General features: G+C 54.1%; 1 protein-coding gene across 12 annotated transcripts in view; it reads right to left on the minus strand.

The window, feature by feature from the left end:
• Positions 1 to 20,047, minus strand: part of LOC145339620 (uncharacterized) — an 83,289-nt gene that overhangs the window by 10,779 nt on the left and 52,463 nt on the right. For 9 of the 12 annotated variants that reach the window (XM_080184123.1, XM_080184124.1, XM_080184130.1 and 6 more), the window contains 7 exons: positions 18,070 to 18,132; positions 14,848 to 14,916; positions 11,211 to 11,381; positions 8,035 to 8,274; positions 6,485 to 6,586; positions 5,349 to 5,447; positions 563 to 646 (listed from right to left, as the gene is read on the minus strand). In XM_080184123.1, coding sequence (XP_080040249.1) covers positions 563 to 646; positions 5,349 to 5,447; positions 6,485 to 6,586; positions 8,035 to 8,274; positions 11,211 to 11,381; positions 14,848 to 14,916; positions 18,070 to 18,132 — 828 coding nt within the window. The remainder of the gene's footprint in view (positions 1 to 562; positions 647 to 5,348; positions 5,448 to 6,484; positions 6,587 to 8,034; positions 8,275 to 11,210; positions 11,382 to 14,847; positions 14,917 to 18,069; positions 18,133 to 20,047) is intronic. The other 3 variants (XM_080184129.1, XM_080184131.1, XM_080184127.1) reach the window with 3 other exon arrangements.

Raw genomic sequence — 20,047 nt, forward strand, 5'->3', positions numbered from 1 at the left:
AGGGAGCGCCGCACTGTGGGAGGGTCAGTGCTGAGGGAGCGCCGCACTGTGGGAGGGTCAGTGCTGAGGGAGCGCCGCACTGTGGGAGGGTCAGTGCTGAGGGAGCGCCGCACTGTGGGAGGGTCAGTGCTGAGGGAGCGCCGCACTGTGGGAGGGTCAGTGCTGAGGGAGCGCCGCACTGTGGGAGGGTCAGTGCTGAGGGAGCGCCGCACTGTGGGAGGGTCAGTGCTGAGGGAGCGCCGCACTGTGGGAGGGTCAGTGCTGAAGAAGCGCCATGTGGTGAAGTCAAAAGATCACATGGCCGCTGAGGGCAGCTGTGGTTGACATCTTGTTTTAGAAACTTGGTTGCCACAATTCCCAGATTGCAACAGTAATCACAGCAAAATCACACTGCGTTAATGGATGCGAGGCGCCGGGGTGGTCCTGCGGAGGTGAAAGGCACTGCTAAACGGCTAGATTGCCTTCCGCCGCACCATGAAACCTGAGCCACGTCCGAGTTCCTGTTCCAGGTCTGCCCCCACCCGCCCCCCAATTGCGCCAAGCACCCCAGGCTGCCTCGTACCCGTGTCTGCTCACTGCTGGTCTCTTTGATCACCGAAGGTCGGTCGAGGCCTTTAGACGAGGAGGGTGGTTTGAGGAACGGTTTCTGTGGAGAGAGAGGAGAAGACAGGAAGGTTTGTAAAGCTTGAACAACAGTCTGATTGAAATATCACAACAAGAGGAGAGTGAGGGGGGCATGAGGGAGCGCTGCAGGGCAAACCTGAGTGGGATAGATGGAGCACAGTGGGGTAGAAGTGGAAGCAGCCAACTGAATTGGAGGCTGGGGGAGGGAGACAGAAAGGGGACTGGTCAGGACACAGAGGGGTAGGGAGAATGTAAGCGAGAGGGAAGGGGGCGGGCGAGGGGGGGCAGGTGAGAGGAAGGGGGAGTGGGCGAGAAAACGAGAGGGGAAGGGCGAAGAAGAGGAGGGGGTAGGCGATAGGGCTGTAATTGGCAGAGGGAGAATGTTAGAACAAAGAACAAAAACAGTCCGGGAAACAGGCCCTCCGGCCCAACGAGCCCGCACTGCCATTTTAACATTACCAGCACCCCCTCCATCCATGACCCTTATCTATTGTTTTATGGCAATCCACATTGAGGGAAACTAATTTAGGGACAATTTATTACCTCCAATCAGCCTAATGGCACATCTTTGGGGTGTGGGAGGAAACCGGAGCACCCGGAGAAAACCCATGCAAGCACGGGGAGAATGTGCAAACTCCCACAGACACTGGTCCAAATCCATGTGTCTGCATAGCAAACAGTGATAGTCACTGAGCTGTCATGTTGCCCAACATCTGGTCCAGTTTAAGCGCACACTAACGACATGAAGCACTAGGCTACTCTCGAACATCCAAGAGCAGCCCTAGTACGACCCATCGCGTGTATGCCCCTCGTTGGACAACAAGGTGGACCGACTTAAAACCTGTGAATTAAAAGAGAAAAACATTAGCATCATTCCTCATCCTTATACATTATCAGGGACGTCCCAATGCTAATGAACCTTATTTAAAACAATCTCCTATATCCTCCCTATATCCTGTTCTGGTGAAGTATTGTATATCCCTGTTCCTCTACATCCTTAGTGTCAAATATCCTGTCTGGTGATCCAGCTGCTTTCCAATAAGACTTTTGGTGGATTTTCAGAAGCGGTTTTTATGTTTGGAGAATGAATTTCAAAGTGAAGTTGAGTGGGATATGACAATCACATCAACTTCACTATCAGACTTCAGGTTGCTCCAGTTCAGAAGGTTTTTACAGGGTAAATACCAAGTATGTGTAATCAGTTTGGCACATCAGGCCCACTGGAGACCGTTCAGCCCATCGGGCCTGCTTCACCATTCAGTATGGTGACAGCTGATTGTTCATGCCACCACCTTTTCCTAACCCCACACTAACCCCATGTCTCAGACTCTGACAAATGGCTGGAACGTGGAAAGAAATGGGTGTGAATTCCAGCCTCCAGTGATACTCTTTCCATGTTGCTCCCATGAGAAGCTAAAGGTTGAGCAAAAGCAGGGATCCAAAGGGATCGAAGGAAAATTTTATGCAGCTAAGTCTTTATAAGCAATAATGTTAATAGTGTGCTGATAATAATATGTGTAGTTCCATGTGCTAGAAACCCCACACACTGGGGTCCAGAATGTGCTTGTTTCAGTCGAACAGAACAGGAGACAGCCAATTCCCTGGTTTGGAGTTGAATTTAAACAAAGCCTGGCAGTTAACTGTCTGTCATCAGTGCACTGGTGCATGCTCTATGGTAATGCCTCTGCCAATGCAATGGAGCGAATGTGCTGCTGCCATCTTCACACGGGTCAAACTGCAGCAGGACTGTATTTGGGAGGGGAGTGCGGGGAGGGGGTGCGGGGTGCGTTTGTGTGTGTGTGTGGTGGAATGTTCAATACATGTTGAGGGGCTGTTTCCCCTCACAGGGGAATCCAGGACCAGAGGGCATAATCCAGCAATGGGCAACGGGTGCCACATGCAACCATCCGGGACCCGAGTGGGGCCCACAAGACATTTTGTTGACCGTTGCCCAGGTGCAGGGTTTGCCACATTTGGGTAGTTATTTTCTTACCAGTTTGCACATAAAGCAAGGACAAGTGAAGGTGTGTGCTGGTTGCTCACAACATTGACTGTGAGAGCTGTGCACTCCCTCTGAGAACAAAGTGCAAACATTTCTTTCATTTTTACCAGTTGAGGCTGATGACAGCTCTATTTATATATCAATGATTAAGCATTTTCCATAACTCATTGTGGAGCATTCATGGACTGAATCTTATTCACAGGGTCATGGTTTGTGAACAAGCCCAGTTTCAATCTTGTGGCCCACTGAGGGGAAAGCGGACCCCTCTCGTGGCCCCCTCACTCACTGGCCTACGTTGTCCGTCGAGGGTCTCACCCGTTTAAGATGGAGATGAGGAGGAATTTCTTCTCTCAGAGAGGGGGGTGGTGTATCTGTGGGAATTAGTTTACTGCAGAGGGCTGGGTTGCGTTGCCGCGAATTCTTGCCTCGTGTGAAATCGCGTACCAGCGAACATGCGTGGACCCAGCACGCCTTTCTCCGGGAGAAACACGCGGGAACGATGAGAGTTCAACATTCTGAATTGGGGACAGCAGAGCTTTGGGGCGTGCTGCCATTATACGGACAACTGGACCTGTGTGCGGGTAAACAAGTCACGATGTGGTGGGGTTTGTGGACAGCGAGGGTTGACCAGACGCCCACTTGCTCCGCCGTCTGATGATAAACACCCAGCTGCAACAAAACAGGCCCCAAGAGCGAAGAACAGTGTGGCACAGAAACAGGCCGTTCGACCCCCAAGCCTATGTCAATCATGATGCCTGCCTAAACTAAAACCATATGCACTTCCGGAGTCCACATCCTTCCATTCCCAGCTTCTTCATGCATTCGTCTAATTGCCCCTTAAATGCCGCTATCATACCTGCTCCCACCACCTCCCAAGGCACTCTGCAGACATTCACCACCCTCTGTGTAAAAAAACTTACCTCACACAGCTCTTCTGAACTTTTCCCCAAGCACCTTAACTCTATGTCCCCGAGTACTTGACGTATCTACTCTAGGAAAGATCATCTGACTATCTACTCTGTCCATGCCACTCACAATCTTGTAAACCTCCATCAGGTCAGCCCTCAATCTCCATCGTTCCAGTGAGAACAAACTGAGTTTATCCAACCTCCCCTCATGGTGAATACCCTCCAGACCCGGCAACATCCTGGTAAACCTCTTTGGTACCCTCTCCAAAGCATCCACATCCTTCAGGTAGTGTGGCGACCAGAATTGTATACAATATTCTAAATGAGGCCTAACTAAGGTTCTGTACAGCTGCAGTCTGACCTGCCAATTTTTATACTCAGTGCCCCGACCGATGAAGGCAAGCATGCCATATGAATTCTTGACTACCTTCTCCACATCTGTTGCCACAAGGAAAGAGACTTGTGTCTCCCTAAATGCAATTCCTTCCTCTATAACTTTAGGGAGGTATGGTCGCAAAGTGGTTCGCACTACTGCCTCACAGTGCCAGCAGCCCAGGTTCAATTCCCGGCTTGGGTCACTTGAGGGGAGATCTTATAGAAACATACAAGATTATCAAAGGAGTAGATAAGATTGAAGCAGGGAAGTTGTTTCCATTGGCGGGTGAAACTAGAACTCGGGGACATAGCCTCAAAATGAGAGACAGCAGATTTCAGACTGAGTTGAGGAGGAACTTCTTCACACAAAGGGTTGTGAATCTGTGGAATTCCCTGCCCAGTGAAGCAGTTGAGGCTACCTCATTGAATGTTTTTACTGCAAGGATAGATAAACTTTTGAACAGTAAAGGAATTAAGGGTTACGGTGAGCGGACAGATAAGTGGAGCTGAGTCCACAAGAAGATCAGCCATGATCTTATCAAATGGCAGAGCAGGCTCGAGTGGCCAGATGGCCTACTCCTGCTCCTAGTTCTTATGTTCACTGAGTGTGCAGAGTTTGCACATTCGCCCCGTGTCCATGTGGGTTTCCTCTGGGTGCTCCGGTTTCCTCCCACACTCCAAAGATGTGCGGGTCAGGTGAATTGGCCAGGATAAATTGCCCCTTAGTGTCAGGGGTAAACGTGTGGGATTGTGGGGATAGGGCCTGGGTGGAAACACTGTCGATGCTGGCCCGATGGGCTGAACGGCCTCCTTCGGCGCTGTCGGGTTTCTATGATTCTAGATGAATCGAACTTAAGCGCGCCAGAATGTTTCACCTCCCCCGTTTCCCCTTCCCCGACCTCTCTGCCATTCCAGGTTGCTAGCTCCAGCAGTGATGTCATCAGACCTCTGCGCAGGTGGGAGCTGGGCTAACGGCGGCCATCTTGCGTGGCCACATTGCACGACTGTCCACAAGTGTTTCTCCGAACGGTCACCGTCTCCAAACAGGATCGTGACCCCATTCCATTCACGCAATTCTCGCCCCCTGCCCCAGCTGAAGAAAACAGCTGGCAAGGACAGGGGTGGGGGTGGGGGTGCAAAAGAGATGAGAGAGTGGAAGCAAGAATGGAAATTGGGAAAGGTTATCGAGGACAAGTGGGACTGAGAGGTGCAGATGACTGCGTGGCTAGAATAAGCCCCAAGGGACTGGGTGGTCTCGTGTTTCTGTGGCTTTTATCCTGCAGCAGTATGGAAGCTGTCAAGCATCGGAGGGTGCCGTGAGCCGCGTTGCAGATTTACCTTGGTTTGAGGATGCTCAGGTGTGCATGTGGGAACTGGAGATGCTCGACGTGTGATGGGGAGGGGGGGGGGGGGGAGGATCTACGAGTGGCCACACTCACCATAACAGACAGGAAATTGTTGAGGTTGAAAGCCTTGGCAGGAGTTCTGGCTTTAATCTCCGGGGACCTGTAGGGATTGCCAGCCCCTGTGCCATTGCCCTGCACCAGAGGCCGGGCGGGGGGAGGGGTAGGAGAAAAAACAAAGGAAGCTTTGAGAACTGGGACTGCAGAGTCCACTGGCATCAAAAGGGGCCCCCCACAAGCAGCAGAGCGAGGCGAGGCAGTGTTAAAGAGAGCGCGGAGTGAGCAAGAGCCCACCCTCTCCACCAGAAATGGAGAGGGCTGAGAGAAATGCAAAGGAGCAGAGAGAGGATATGTGAGGGAGCAGGGAGGGGCCCTGGACACAGCAACAGAGGACTCAAGATTAGATCAGCCTCAAATAGAGTATCAGGTCCAGTACTGGGTGCTGCCCCTCAGGAAGGATGTGAAGTCTTTAAAGAACGGGAGCAAAAGAGAGAGAGAGAGGGAAGGAAGGGAGGGAGGGGGGAGGAGGGAGAGAGAGAGGTGGTGGAGGGAGCAAAACAGAGAGGGGGGAGGGAGCGCAAGAGAGGGGGGAGGGAGCGCAAGAGAGGGGGGAGGGAGCGCAAGAGAGGGGGGAGGGAGCGCAAGAGAGGGGGGAGGGAGCGCAAGAGAGGGGGGAGGGAGCGCAAGAGAGGGGGGAGGGAGCGCAAGAGAGGGGGGAGGGAGCGCAAGAGAGGGGGGAGGGAGCGCAAGAGAGGGGGGAGGGAGCGCAAGAGAGGGGGGAGGGAGCGCAAGAGAGGGGGGAGGGAGCGCAAGAGAGGAGGGAGGGAGCGCAAGACAGGGGGGAGGGAGCGCAAGAGAGGGGGGAGGGAGTGAGGGGGGAGGAGCGCAAGAGAGGGAGTGAGGGGGCACGGGGGAGAGGGAGGGGGAGAGGCTGAAAGGTTGGGTGGGTGGAGACAGAGCAGGGTAGGGCCAGAGACACAGGGAGGCCAGGCCAGAGCAAGAGATGGGATGTGCTGGAGACACGGGGGTAAACAGATTGGAGACTTGGGGGGCGGTGGGGGAGAAGAGAGAGGTAAGGGTGAAGGGAAGGGTGGGTTGAGAGAGGGAGCATGAAAACATTTTGAAGCACAGCGAGAGGAGAGATAAGCCGAGGCTCCATGTTGGTTCTTTACCTCTGGTGGTCCGGAGATATTCTGCTTCTCGGCAATGTCCGGGCTGCTCTGCGGAGGGTCTGGGTGGGTTGGTGGGGAATCTGCACCCTCAGCTATCTCCACCTGTTGGGACAGCAGGTAAATCCAATCAGTACATGGGGCAGAGCAGGAGCATCTGTGCCAGTCCCACTCCATTCAGCATCAGCCCGAACACCCAGTGACCAATGACAGGTGGATCAACTACTGGAGGAGTCACTGACTGTAACCTCCCTCACCCACCCCCACCAACCTACTGCACCGTGATGGCACCGATTCGCGTGGGGGTTCCAATCTACCCTGCTGGTAACCTCACCCCAGCCTGGACGTGGTAGCCAATGCTGATGGGCTATGCAGTCAAGAGTTGCATCACACCACAACCTGATTTGTTCCTGGACTGGGACGGGAGTTCACTGGCAGGAAACGCTGGTTAATATCCTTGCCCCTTTTCCCTGGTAGAGGGACGCTCATTCTCACCCCCATCGCTTAACTGTGAGCCACACCATTGCCCCCAACCACAATGTTACTTAATAGGACAGGCCCCCAGGGGTTCCCCCACTGAGCACCACCCACCCAGCCACAAACGCACACACACTTCACTGTAGCTTTTGTCAAAATCTTGGAACTCCCTCCCTAACAGCTGTGGGTGTACTTACACCACACAGGACCGAAACAGTTCAAGATGGCGGCACTCCCTTTGCAAGAAGCAATAAAGGATGGTGGGCCCAGCCAGGGACAGCCATGTCCTGCAAACATAGGGGGGCACGGTGGCACAGTGGTTCGCATTGCTGCCTCACAACACCAGGGACCCAGGTTCAATTCCCGACTTGCGTCACTGTCTGTGTGGAGTTTGCACATTCTCCCCGCGTCTGCGTGGGTTTCCTCCGGCTGCTCCGGTTTCCTCCCAGAGATGCGCACGTCAGGTGGACTGGCCATGCTAAATTTTCCCTCTGTTGCCAAGGACGTGTCGGTTTGGGGGATTCGCGGGATAAGTTCACCTGATAGAAGTCAACAAGATTATGGGGGGCATGGACAGAGTGGATAGTCAGAAGCTTTTCCCCAGGAGGAGTCAGTTACTGGGTTTAAGGTTTAAGGTGCAGGGCATGGTTTAAAGGAGATGTACGAGGCAGGTTTCTCACACAGAGGGTAGTGGGTGCCTGGAACTCGTTACCGGGAGAGGTAGTGGAAGCAATACGATAGTGACTTTTAAGGGGTGTCTTGACAAATACATGAATAGGATCGGAATAGGAGGGGAGCGTTTTAGTACAGTCAGGCAGCATGGTCAGTGCAGATTTGGAGGGCCGAAGGGCCTGTTCCTGTGCTGTAATTTCTTTGCTCTCTTTGTTCTTAAGTTTGGGGATGGGCCTGGGGCAAGATGCTCTTTCAGAGAGTTGGTGCAGACTCAATGGGCTGAGTGGCCTCCATCTGTCGGGATTCTGTGGGCATCTGAATAAGGAAGGAACCCCTTCCTGTTGAATTCTGGCCCTGCCCCTTCAGCCATGCCTCAATAGTGTCCTGTCATGTGTGCTACACACCCGTGAGGGCTCTGTCTGCTCCGCTGGGTCTGAACGCTCCTGTCCCACCGTCTCCACCTCGGACGCCTGGGCAGATGCCTGCCAGATCTTTCTCTTCTTGGCCGCCTGAATGACCCGCGCCACCTTGCGGCTGGCGAAGGCATTCTCCTTCCAGCGCCGCCGTCCAGCCCTGTAACCCTGCTCCTTCCAGTCCGGCCAGGGGCTCTGCCCACCCAACAGTTCCCGAGGGAGCAGCCTCTTCTGCACGGAAAGTATACAAAACATGGAACACTGAGACAAGAGAGAGAGAACACGCAACCATTCCCCAATAACCAAATTCTCTCACACCACAGTGTGGGAGTGTCAGTGCTGAAGGAGCACCGCACTGTGGGAGGGTCCGTACTGAGGGAGCGCCGCACTGTGGGAGGGTCAGTGCTGAAGGAGCACCGCACTGTGGGAGGGTCCGTACTGAGGGAGCGCCGCACTGTGGGAGGGTCAGTGCTGAAGGAGCACCGCACTGTGGGAGGGTCCGTACTGAGGGAGCGCCGCACTGTGGGAGGGTCCGTGCTGAGGGAGCGTCAGTGCTGTGGGAGGGTCAGTGCTGAGGGAGCGCCGCACTGTGGGAGGATCAGTGCGGAGGGAGCACCGCACTGTGGGAGGGTCAGTGCTGAGGGAGCGCCGGACTGTGGGAGGATCAGTGCTGAGGGAGCGCCGCACTGTGGGAGGATCAGTGCTGAGGGAGCGCCGCACTGTGGGAGGGTCAGTGCTGAGGGAGCGCCGCACTGTGGGAGGATCAGTGCTGAAGGAGCGCCGCGCTGTGGGAGGGTCAGTGCCGAGGGAGCACCGCACTGTGGGAGGATCAGTGCTGACGGAGTGCTGCACTGTGGGAGGATCAGTGGTGAGGGAGCGCCGCACTGTGGGAGGATCAGTGCTGAGGGAGCACCACACTGTGGGAGGATCAGTGCTGAGGGAGCGCCGCACTGTGGGAGGGTCAGTGCTGAGGGAGCGCCGCACTGTGGGAGGGTCAGTGCTGAGGGAGCACCACACTGTGGGAGGATCAGTGCTGAGGGAGCGCCGCACTGTGGGAGGGTCAGTGCTGAGGGAGCACCGCACTGTGGGAGGATCAGTACTGAGGGAGCGCCGCACTGTGGGAGGGTCAGTGCTGAGGGAGCGCCGCACTGTGGGAGGGTCAGTGCTGAGGGAGCGCCACACTGTGGGAGGGTCAGTGCTGAGGGAGCGCCACACTGTGGGAGGGTCAGTGCTGAGGGAGCGCCGCACTGTGGGAGGGTCAGTGCTGAGGGAGCGCCGCACTGTAGGAGGGTCAGTGCTGAGGGAGCACCGCACTGTGGGAGGGTCAGTGCTGACGGAGTGCCGCACTGTGGGAGGATCAGTGCTGACGGAGTGCCGCACTGTGGGAGGATCAGTGCTGACGGAGTGCCGCACTGTGGGAGATGCTGTCTTTCAGGATGAGACATTAAACAACGTGGCTTCACTTCAAGTGGATGCATGGTGGCGCAGGGGTGATTATGTTGTGGTGGCTGGAAAGGTGGGGAAAGATGAGCAGGAGGTGGGGGGTGGGGAGGGGGCAAGTCTCCCTGGTGTCCTGGAGCCCATTTCCTTTCATCATCGATGTCACCAAGAATGATACTCAGTAGTCTACTGTCCCTGGGATCTTACTGTGCTTATATCAGCTGCCATGTTTCCTCCAATAGTGACTACATTTCAGAGGTACCTAACTGGCTGTGACATGCTGTAGTCGCAGCCTTAGGTTATAAAAAGGGCACAGACAGAGATGATTCTGCCCATCGACCCCATGCCATCGATGGGCCTGCAGGAGTATGGAGCGACTGGAGAGGCTGGGATTATTTTCCTTGGGGCAGAGGGGGCCGTGGTGGCCATGGAGGAGTCCTACACGCCAGCGCTGATGATTTGGGTGGTTTGATTCACACTCCGACATGTTGGAATGCACTGAAACCACTGTGGTGGGGTTGAGAGGCGCGCGCTGTGCTGTGCGTCTCTGCAAAACAAAAGTCAGCGAGTGTGTAAAGACTGGCTCCAGTTCTATCCTTCACCGTCTGGCTCTCTCACAACTGGACAAACGCACAGCAGGTTTAATTGGGGCATTCAAAAACCGGGAAGGGGTTTCGATTGAGTTGATGAGCATTTGCATAGAACCACAGAATCCCTACGGTGCAGGGGGGGAGGCCATTCAGCCCATCGAATCTGCACTCTCTGTCCGAAGGAGCATCCCACCCACGCCCTCCACCCCCTCCTTTCCCCGTTTCCTTATGCATTTACCATGGCCAACCCATCTCACCTTAACATTTAAAGTTTATTTATCAGTGTCACAAGTGAGGGGGTTACTTGAAGTTACTGTGAAAATCCCCTACTCGCCACACTCCAGCATCTGTTCAGGCACACAGAGAGAATTAATCATGGACAATGCACCTAACCAGCACGTCTTTCGGCCTGTGGGAGGAAACCGGAGCACCCGAAGGAGATCTATGCAGACACAGGGAGAACATGCAAACTGCACACAGACAGTGACCCAAGCCAGGAATCAAAACTGGGTTTCTGGCATTGTGAGGCAGCAGTGCTAACCACTGTGCCACCCACATACCTATGCATCATTGGAGACTAAGAGGCAAATTAGCATGGCCTATCCACCTAACCTACGCAACATCAGACACTACAGGGCAATTTACCATGGCCCATCCACCTAACCTCCACAACACTGGATATTAAGGGGCAATTTACCATGGCCACCAGCTTTTTGGACTGTGAGAGGAACTGAAGCATGCGGAGGAAACTCACACAGGCACGGAGGAAGGAGAAAGTGCAAACTCCACACAGACAGTGATTGGAGGCTGGAATCAAACCCGGTTCCCTGGCACTGTGAGGCAGCGGTGCTAACCACTGCGCCACACCTTGGCATGAGGGTCGGTAAATGGGGGCAGGGGGAGAGACACAACAACACATGGTTTGAAGAGAATCAGGAAAAGATGAGACGGGCATGCAGTGAGATTTATCCTGACTCAGCGAGGGGGGGTGGTGGGGTGGGGTGGGGGGATTAACTGGCTGGAGACTCGGCACAGGCAACGTGGGCTGACCGAGCTCAGGGTGCGCTTGTGACGCGAACTGAACGAGGGGCCTGACGAGAGACACAGGGAGGGGAGAATGATCAGGCGGAGGCTCACGGATGCAAACTGCAGGCACTGCTTCCAGCGACACTTCTGCCTCAGGGTGTTGCAGCCTCCGAACTTTGCCTTGTCCATGCAGAAGTCGCAGGCTCCACAGTCCACAGGCCTCAGGCAGGCCTCGCACTCCCCACAGCTGCGGTTGTTGCGTCTGCTCCGGCTGTTCTTCAGCTGCAGGGAGGACCAAGAGTGGGAGACGTGAGTCGGAGGCTGGCTCCCCCCCCCCCCCCCCCCCACCCCCAGCCCTCCCTTCCCACCCCCAGCACCCCCCCCGCTGCGGTGCATTGGTCCACCCAAAGCAGAGGGGCGGGGGTGAGGCAAGAGAGGGGTGATGGGTGGGTAGAACGTGACAGACAGGCGACACAAAGCTCATGCAAGCAGCTCAGACACGGACAAACTACAGGCCGGGGAAGGGGGGGAGGCTGGAGACTAAGATACCGGCCCACATGGTCGACAGGCGGGAGTTGGTGACGGGGAAGTTGGGGGGAGAGATTTGTGAGGGGGAATAGGGATGGGGAGCAGGATTGAGTAATGTCTGCAAGAAAGGTGCAGGGTGGGCTTAAAAGGGTGTTGGGGGAGGTCAAGGGTAGTGAGGAGGGGGGAGGGTGGATGGAATCAGGGAACCAGGTCAGCAAAGAAAGAGAGAGGAGGCAGAAGTCAAACAAGGAAAGGCCACAGGCGAGGGGGGGGGGGCCCAGCGGGCGAGACAGGGGGGCCAGCGGCAGGTGAGGGGGGGGATGCTGGCGAACAGGTGGAGGGGGTGGCAGCGAGCTGGGGGGCGGGGGGCGCGGCGGCAAGCAAGAAGGGAGTGGGAGGCAGTGGTGGGCGAGGGGGGCGGTGGCGAATGATGGGGGGTGGGGGCAGCGGCGGGTGGGGGGAGGTGGCGAACAGGAGAGGTGGTGAATGGGGGGGGGGGGGTGACGGCAGGTGAGGGGGGCAGTGGCGGGTGATGGGGGGTGGGGCAGCGGCAGGCAGGGCGAGGCGGCGAACAGAGGAGATGGTGAATGGGGGGGGGGGTGACGGCAGGCGGCGGGTGAGGGGAGCTGCAGACGAGTGATGGGGGCAGCAAACGAGGGGGAGTGGTGGCAGGTGAGGGGGTGGTGGCGGGTGAGCGGGTGGCAGCGGGTAAGACATCTGAAAGAGAGACTGAGTATTAGAACATGTGTGAGGGGAAAGGAAAGGGAGAGACAGAGAAAAGGGAAATCCTGTGACCTGCAGTCGCTATCTTCGAGGACACACATTCTTCTATCTGCTGCTGTCGATCTGGCTCAAACTAAAGGCTGTGGCTCCCCAGGGCTGTATTACGTGTCTGATGGGGCAGGTTGTTGGTGTTTGGGATGGTCATGGATCCAATACACTCTTAAGTGGCGAGCGTGAGCGTTAGCACCTCCTGCTGGCACAGCTCTGGAGATGTGATTCTGAACAGCGATCGATTGGACAGGGAATTCACACCAACCGCACCTACCCCGCCACTCCCCCACCCTGTAAACAGGGACCTTGGGGGTGAGATGGGCATCCAAACGTTAACCTCGAAGGTAAATCCCAGGGAGGAACCCGCAATGCCCTCAGGGAAATTCTTCCCATGTTTCTGCTGAGGATTGGGTGGGGAGGGGGTGGGGGGAGGGGGTGGTGGACAGGCTCACATGACTGCTAAATCACAAATCAACCAATCGCGTATTCAGGAAGCTGGCCACTGTCCTATTGACTGCGAGACAGAGCAGAGGGCGGGGCTGCTGTTACTCATGTGATAAAGTACGTCCAATCACAGTTGGAAACCCCACTTTTCCCATTCACTCTCCCCCACCCCCTTTCCATGATGAAGGGCAGGCATTGTCCCTCAGAAGCCAGCCCACCTCACTGGCTGCCGCCTCGGGTGGCACAGACTCGGTCCCTTCACGGTGCAATGGTGGCAAACACTGGGTCCTCTCGGCCTCTCTCAGGCCCACGCTCGAGCAGATTGACTGACAGCAGCGATGCGAAGGAAGGGAGGGGTGCCAGGTTAATGACTTAGAACCGTCCAATCTAGGTAAAGGCACAAGCCACTCGCCGACTGCATCTACAGTGCTGGGGCGCAGCAACACGCTAAGCTGCGCTTCTGAGACAGCCAAACGCTGAAGTGAAAATATTGCATCAAGTCCAGATATTCAATCAAACGGGAATAAATGGGAAGAGGACTGGGATTGTTTACACAGGGAGTGAATGGGAAGGGGTTTGGGACTGGGATTGTTTACACAGGGAGTGAATGGGAAGGGGTTTGGGACTGGGATTGTTTACACAGGGAGTGAATGGGAAGGGGTGTGGGACTGGGATTGTTTACACTGGGAGTGAATGGGAAGGGGTGTGGGATTGGATTGTGCACAGCTGGAGTGAATGGGAAGGGGTTTGGGTCCATTGGGCTTGTGTACAATGGGAGTGAATGGGAAGGGGTTTGAGTCCATTGGGCTTGTGTACAATGGGAGTGAATGGGAAGGGGTTTGAGTCCATTGGGTTTGTGTACAGTGGGAGTGAATGGGAAGGGGTTTGGGTCCATTGGGTTTGTGTACAGTGGGAGTGAATGGGAAGGGGTTTGGGTCCATTGGGTTTGTGTACAGTGGGAGTGAATGGGAAGGGGTTTGAGTCCATTGGGTTTGTGTACAGTGGGAGTGAATGGGAAGGGGTTTGGGTCCATTGGGTTTGTGTACAGTGGGAGTGAATGGGAAGGGGTTTGGGTCCATTGGGTTTGTGTACAATGGGAATGAATGGGAAGGGGTTTGGGTCCATTGGGATTGTGTACAGTGGGAGTGAATGGGAAGGGTTTTGGTATTGGGATTGTGCACAGTGGAAGTGAATGGGAAGGGTTTTGGTATTGGGATTGTGCACAGTGGAAGTGAATGGGAAGGGGTTTGGGCTTGTGTACAGTGGAAGTGAAGGGGAAGGGGTTTGGATCCATTGTGATTGAGTACGGTGGGAGCGAATGGGAAAGAGTTTGGGCTTGTGGGAGGGAATGGGAAGGGGTTTGGATCCATTATGATTGTGTACAGAGGGAGTGAATGGGAAGGGGATTGAGTCCGTTGGGATTGTGTACAGTGGGAGTGAATGGGAAGGGGTTTGGGTCCATTGGGATTGTGTACAGTGGGAGTGAATGGGAAGGGGTTTGGGTCCATTGGGATTGTGTACAGTGGGAGTGAATGGGAAGGGGTTTGCTCCATTGGGATTGTGTACAGTGGGATGAATGGGAAAGGACTTGGTCCATTGGGATTGTGTACAGTGGGAATGAATGGGAAGGGGTTTGGGTCCATTGGGATTGTGTACAGTGGGAGTGAATGGGAAGGGGTTTGGGTCCATTGGGATTGTGTACAAGACAGAGTGAATGGGACAGGGATTATGTCTATTCGGATTGTTTCCAGACCGAGTGAATGGGAAGGGAATTGGGCCCATCACAGCTCTCCCCTCAGATACGGCGTGCGTGTATCTAGATTGGACTGATATCATCAAAGCAACAGACAAACAATGAAGCTAAGAGAGCTGCTGGATCAAGCGGCCTCTGCATGCAGTTTGAGCAATGGGGAGGATGGAAAGAGACATGGAGGGAGTGGGGATGCATAACAAACTTAACAAAAAAGAAAAGGGTGGGGGGAAGAGAGAAAATTCAACTCACGAGAAACTCAGAATTAACATTATAATAATGAATAAAATCTTCGGACACATATATTGGCACTGGAGCGAACTGAAAGATAAAGAGAAAGAGAGGTAGGGAGAGAAAGAGAGAGTCACGTGGGTTACAACACAGCAATGGGTAAAATGTAGATCCAGCTTGTTCGAACACGAGATAAAGATGGCCAAGGTAATGGGACACTGGCTCATCACCACAACGTTTCACCACAGGAACACCAGTCACCCACGCTTGGGTCACCAGATTTACCAAAACTGATCGACTAGAGGTGACAGGCTCAAGACATCGCGTCAGTGAATCCTAGCACTCGCCTGAGGGCAGGAGTGCTACTCACATCGGAGGGCGTTTGGAGAAGGTTAATTGGGCAGATTCCTGGGGTGAAGGGGGGTGTTTTTTCTAATGAGTAAAGAGTTGAGCAGGTCGGGGCCTGAACCCACTGGAGTGTAGAAGAATGAGAGGGGATCTTATTGAAAGAGGCGGGGGGTGGTTTTGACAGGGTGGATGCTGAGAGGATGTTTCCCTCCCTCATTGTGGGGAGTGGGGGGAGATCTAGAACTGGGGAGTTGGGTGGGGAGCACAGTTTCAGAATGAGGGAGTCTCCCATTGAAGATGGAGATGAGGAGGAATTTCTTCTCTCAGAGGGTGGTCAGTCTGTGGAATTTTCCAGAAGGGAGAAGCCCCAGGCCTGATAACAAAGGCCTTTACGATTACAAAGGGATTCCATTTCTTTCCCCAGAGAGAGGGGAGAATGTGGAAGCCGCTCCCATATGGAGTGGGAGAGGTGATTCCTGTTGGAGGGAGAAAGGAATGGAAGGATATGTGGAGAGCCAGGGAAGGCAGGGAGGGGGCTGGAAAGAGCTGTAGTAGGGGGGGAGGGAGGCTGAAACACCAGCACAGTTGCAGAGGGGCCAAATGGCCTTTCATGACATTGAGGTTAAGTGGGATGGAGGGATACAATGTGTTGGAGCGAGGCGAGAGCAGGACAGGATTGGGGGGAGCGGTGAAGAGCAAGATATAAAAATGGATGGATGGGTGGAAAAGGAGGAATAATAGTGTGAAGTGGGGTGAGAGGTGCCAGAGATGCAAGCGTTGTGGGGTGGGGGTGATTTGGAGCAATGGAAAAGGGGCGGCACCCTGTTGGGGAGGGTTCAAGGGGATAGTTCACCTTCGGGGTGGGGTGGCAGTGACAGGGAAGCGGGGGAAAGGGTGTGGAGGCTGTGATGGGGAAAACTCTGTGCAGAGGCCAACCAGCGGCAGACTTGACAAGGACAGCGAGGCGACACCACAAGCCATACGGGCACAGAAGCTTTGCAAAGCAATCTGACACGACTTGGAACATGCAGGAAACAATTCGGGGTCTTACCCACTTCTCTTACACCGCCTTCCCCGACATCCACATCCCCACCACCCCACATCCTACCCACACACAGCTCCAGCCCCCTGTCATCCCGCGACCCACCCTCCAGCTCCCAAACCCGGTACACTGAAAGCCAGAATCTCTCCCCACCACTGAAAGTCCAAACAGTAACCAAAGACTGTGGAGATGGGGAGGGCGATTAGACGAGCCAGAATGACCTCTGTTACTGAATCTCCAGTGTAACGTGGATAAACTTGAGATTACTCATTTTGGTAGCAAAAATGAGCAGGCAGGTTACTATTTGACCGGCCATAAATTAGGAGCGGGGAATGTGCAATGAGCCATGGATGTCTTCATTTGTCAAAGTTTAAAGTTTATTTATTAAGTTAAAAGTTTATTTATTGAAGTTTATTTATTAACGTTTAAAGGTTATTTATTAATGTCGCAAGTAAGCTTACATTAACACTGCAGTGAAGTTTCTGTGAAAATCCCCCAGTTGCCGAACTCCGGCGCCTGTTCAGGTAATACTGAGGGAGAATTCCACCGAACCAGCACGTCCTTTGGTCTGTGGGAGGAAACTGGAGCACCTGGTGAAAACCCACATAGATATGGGGAGAATGTGCAAATGTCACACAGACACTGGCCCAAGCCGGGAATCGAACCCGGGTCACTGGAGCCGTGAGGCAGCAATACTAACCACTGTGCCACCCCATCAATCGCTGCAGGTAAGTGTATAGGTGCAGCAGGTGGTAAAGGTGGCAGATGGTACATTGGCCTTCATGGTGAGAGGATGTAATTATACAGGGTCTTGGTGAGGCCACACCTGGAGTACTGTGTGCAGTTTTGGTCTCCTTGTGTGAGGAAGGATGTTCTCGCTTCAGAGGGAGTGCAGAGAAGGTTTACCAGACTGACTCCCGAGATGGCAGGATTGATGTATGAGAGACTGAGTGAGTTAAGATTCTATTTGCTGGAGTTTATAATGAATGGTGGAGCAGGCTCAAAGGGCTGAACAGCCTCCTCCTGCTACTATTTTTTACGTTTCTACGTTACTTGGAGAACCTGTCATCATTCTCCTCGGAGAAGGGAAGGTTAAGGGAATGTGGGGGCGAGTAGGCTTTATTGAAGTGTTCACAATCACAAAGGAGAAGGGGGTTTAATCATGAGGAGAAGTGGTTCCCAGTGGAGGGAGGGTCGGTAATCAGAGGAACATAGATTAAAGAGCAGTTTGGTGGTGGTGGTTGGGGGGGGGGGGGGCGGTGTGTGTGTGTGTGTGTGTGTGTGTGTGTGTGTCGTGATGGATTTGCAAATGTTTTCCTTGACGTAGCCAGTTGGAAGAGCACTGCCCAAAAGGGCAGTGGAAGCAGACTCACCCTCAAAAAGGGTGGCTAGATCAATACTGGAAGAGGAAACATTTGCAGGGGCATTGGGGTGGAGGGCAGGGGAGGGGAGAGAGCCAGGGTTGGGGAGACAGATCATGGGGTTAACTGGATGTCTCTTTCAAAGGGCAGGCAAAGGAATGATGGGCTGAAAAAGCCTCGGCTGTTCAACTCTATGGAAGTGGGCTTTGAGCGCACCAAGCATTGGATCAGGCAGAGGTGAAGCCACCTCAGTGGAAGCATGCTCATTCCACTCTGCGTGGCATTTCCACAGAGAAATGGTGCCCTATGGGCTGGGGTGGGGTGGGGTTGGAGAGTGGGTGGATGATTATTGCGCAGAAGAAAGGTCACCCACCACCCCCCTGCCCCCTCCCCAATGTGGTGGTCCCTGCACAGCAGCGTGCACACGAGCCAAGCATGACAGGAAGCCAGGTGGGCAGAGTCTCCCTCCCCCCCTCCTGGGCTCCCACCTACCAGCTGGATCGGAGGTTCCTGGATCTCCTCCTCTTCTTCAATCGGAGGCGGAGGGGGCTTCTCCTGCGGGAGGCAAAGGGAGAGAAGGAAGCTGTTCAGTTTCTTGTGCTGCATCAGAGTAGGAAGCAGGGCAGCACAGGAACAGGCCAATCGGCCCCAACCACACTGCTCAACCATATCGCACAAGTCTCCTCCATCCATTGCATCTTTCAGCAATAACTTCCTATCTATCCACTTCTCCCACACCCAAAATAAGAGAAGGCATCGGCCATTCGAGCTTGCTCCGCTATTCCTTATGATCATGGCTGATCATCCAACTCAACAGCCTAATTCCATCTTGCCCCATATCCTTTGATCCCCTTCATCCCAAGAACTATATCTAAGTGCTTCTTGAAAACAGGTAGAGCGGAATTCTCCCAAAAAAATTCTAAGCGTCGATTTTGTGTGAAAACTGGAGTAATTCATGCTGGTTTTTTCAGTGGGAGTTCAGAGAAGAATCTCCCACCTCCATGCATTGCAGAGGCCACCAGTGTCAATATCATTAAATTCCTGCTGCAGAAGCTGAACTCAGTGTGCTGTGCCGGCCACTGTGCGTGCACTGAACTGTCAGTGCCGAGACGGCCACATGCGTAGTGGTCCCGCTTGGACAGCCTCCTGATTGCTGGCCAGCCCCGCGACCCTCGCAATGCCAGTTCTCCATGACCCAATTACTGCCTCCCCCCCCCCTCGCCCACAGTCCCGATCCCTCCAGCATGCTGACCAACCCCCACCCTCCGGCTGACACCCCAGCGCGTCCCGATTGCTGGCTTCCCCTGTTGATCCCTATGCAGAGTGGTAGTGGGACCCCCACCGATCACCCCCTAGGCCCTGCACGTTGGTACTGCCCCATGACAGTGAGAAGGTGCCCCTTGGGCATTGTCACTTTGCCTCTTGGGCAGTGCCAGGGGCACAGGCTGGCACTGCCGAAGTGCCCATGACCAAGGAGTTCCACCCACATCCACCGCCTGACATCCTGGGAGGCCCCGATTTCCCACTGCCCTCCATCCCATCTCCTCATTCCAGGGGAGCTACTGTAATCCGCAGTGGAGTGAAATACTCTGGCGAGGTGGGAGACGCTGGTGGGCCCAGAGACCTCAGTCCCGGGCCTGATAATGATATTTAAATTATATTAAAATGACCATGTAAATGATCTTTGCCCCCCCACCCCATTTCCTGTTTGGAACATGCTGTCAGAAATGGGAGATGCAAGCGGGGCACAAATGCTCACATGACCCCACAAATTGGCTGACGCAAGAATCTCCCGGCCTGCTGTGCTGATCTTTTGGGAAAATTGTGGCCATAATGTTTTGACTTCAACTGCTTTCTATGGAAACAAATTTCGCAGGCTGACCTCTCTCTGGGTGAAGAAATCTCTCCTCATCTCTGCCTTAAACAGTCTACCCTGTACCCTTAGACTGTGACTGACCCCTACTTCTAGAATCACGCACCATCAGGAATATCCTTCCTGCATCTACCCTGTCTAGGCCTGTCAGGATTTTATAAGTTTCTATGAGATCGTCCCTCATTCTTCTGAACTTCATTGAATACAATCCTAACCAACTCTCTCCTCATACATCAGTCCTGCCATCCCAGGAATCAGTCTGGTAAACTTTCTCTGCACTCCTACCAGACCATGAACATCCTTCTCAGAAAAGGAGACCAAAACTGCACACAATATTCCAGGTGTGGCGTCACCAAGACCCTGTGTAATTCCAGTAAAGCATCCTTGCTCCTGTACTCGAATCCTCTTGCTTTGAAGGCCATCGTACCATTGGCTTTCTTTACTGCCTGATGCACCTGCATGCATACCTTCAGTGACTGGGATACAAGGACACCCAGATCTCATTGCACATTCCTCTCTCTTAATTTAAGGCTATTCAGATAGTAATCTGCCTTCCCATTTTTATATTTCACATTTATCCACATCATACTGCATCTA

The sequence above is a fragment of the Carcharhinus amblyrhynchos genome, unplaced genomic scaffold (assembly GCF_965287045.1).
Source record: "Carcharhinus amblyrhynchos unplaced genomic scaffold, sCarAmb.v2.hapA chromosome_573, whole genome shotgun sequence".
NCBI classification, from domain to species: Eukaryota; Metazoa; Chordata; class Chondrichthyes; order Carcharhiniformes; family Carcharhinidae; genus Carcharhinus; species Carcharhinus amblyrhynchos.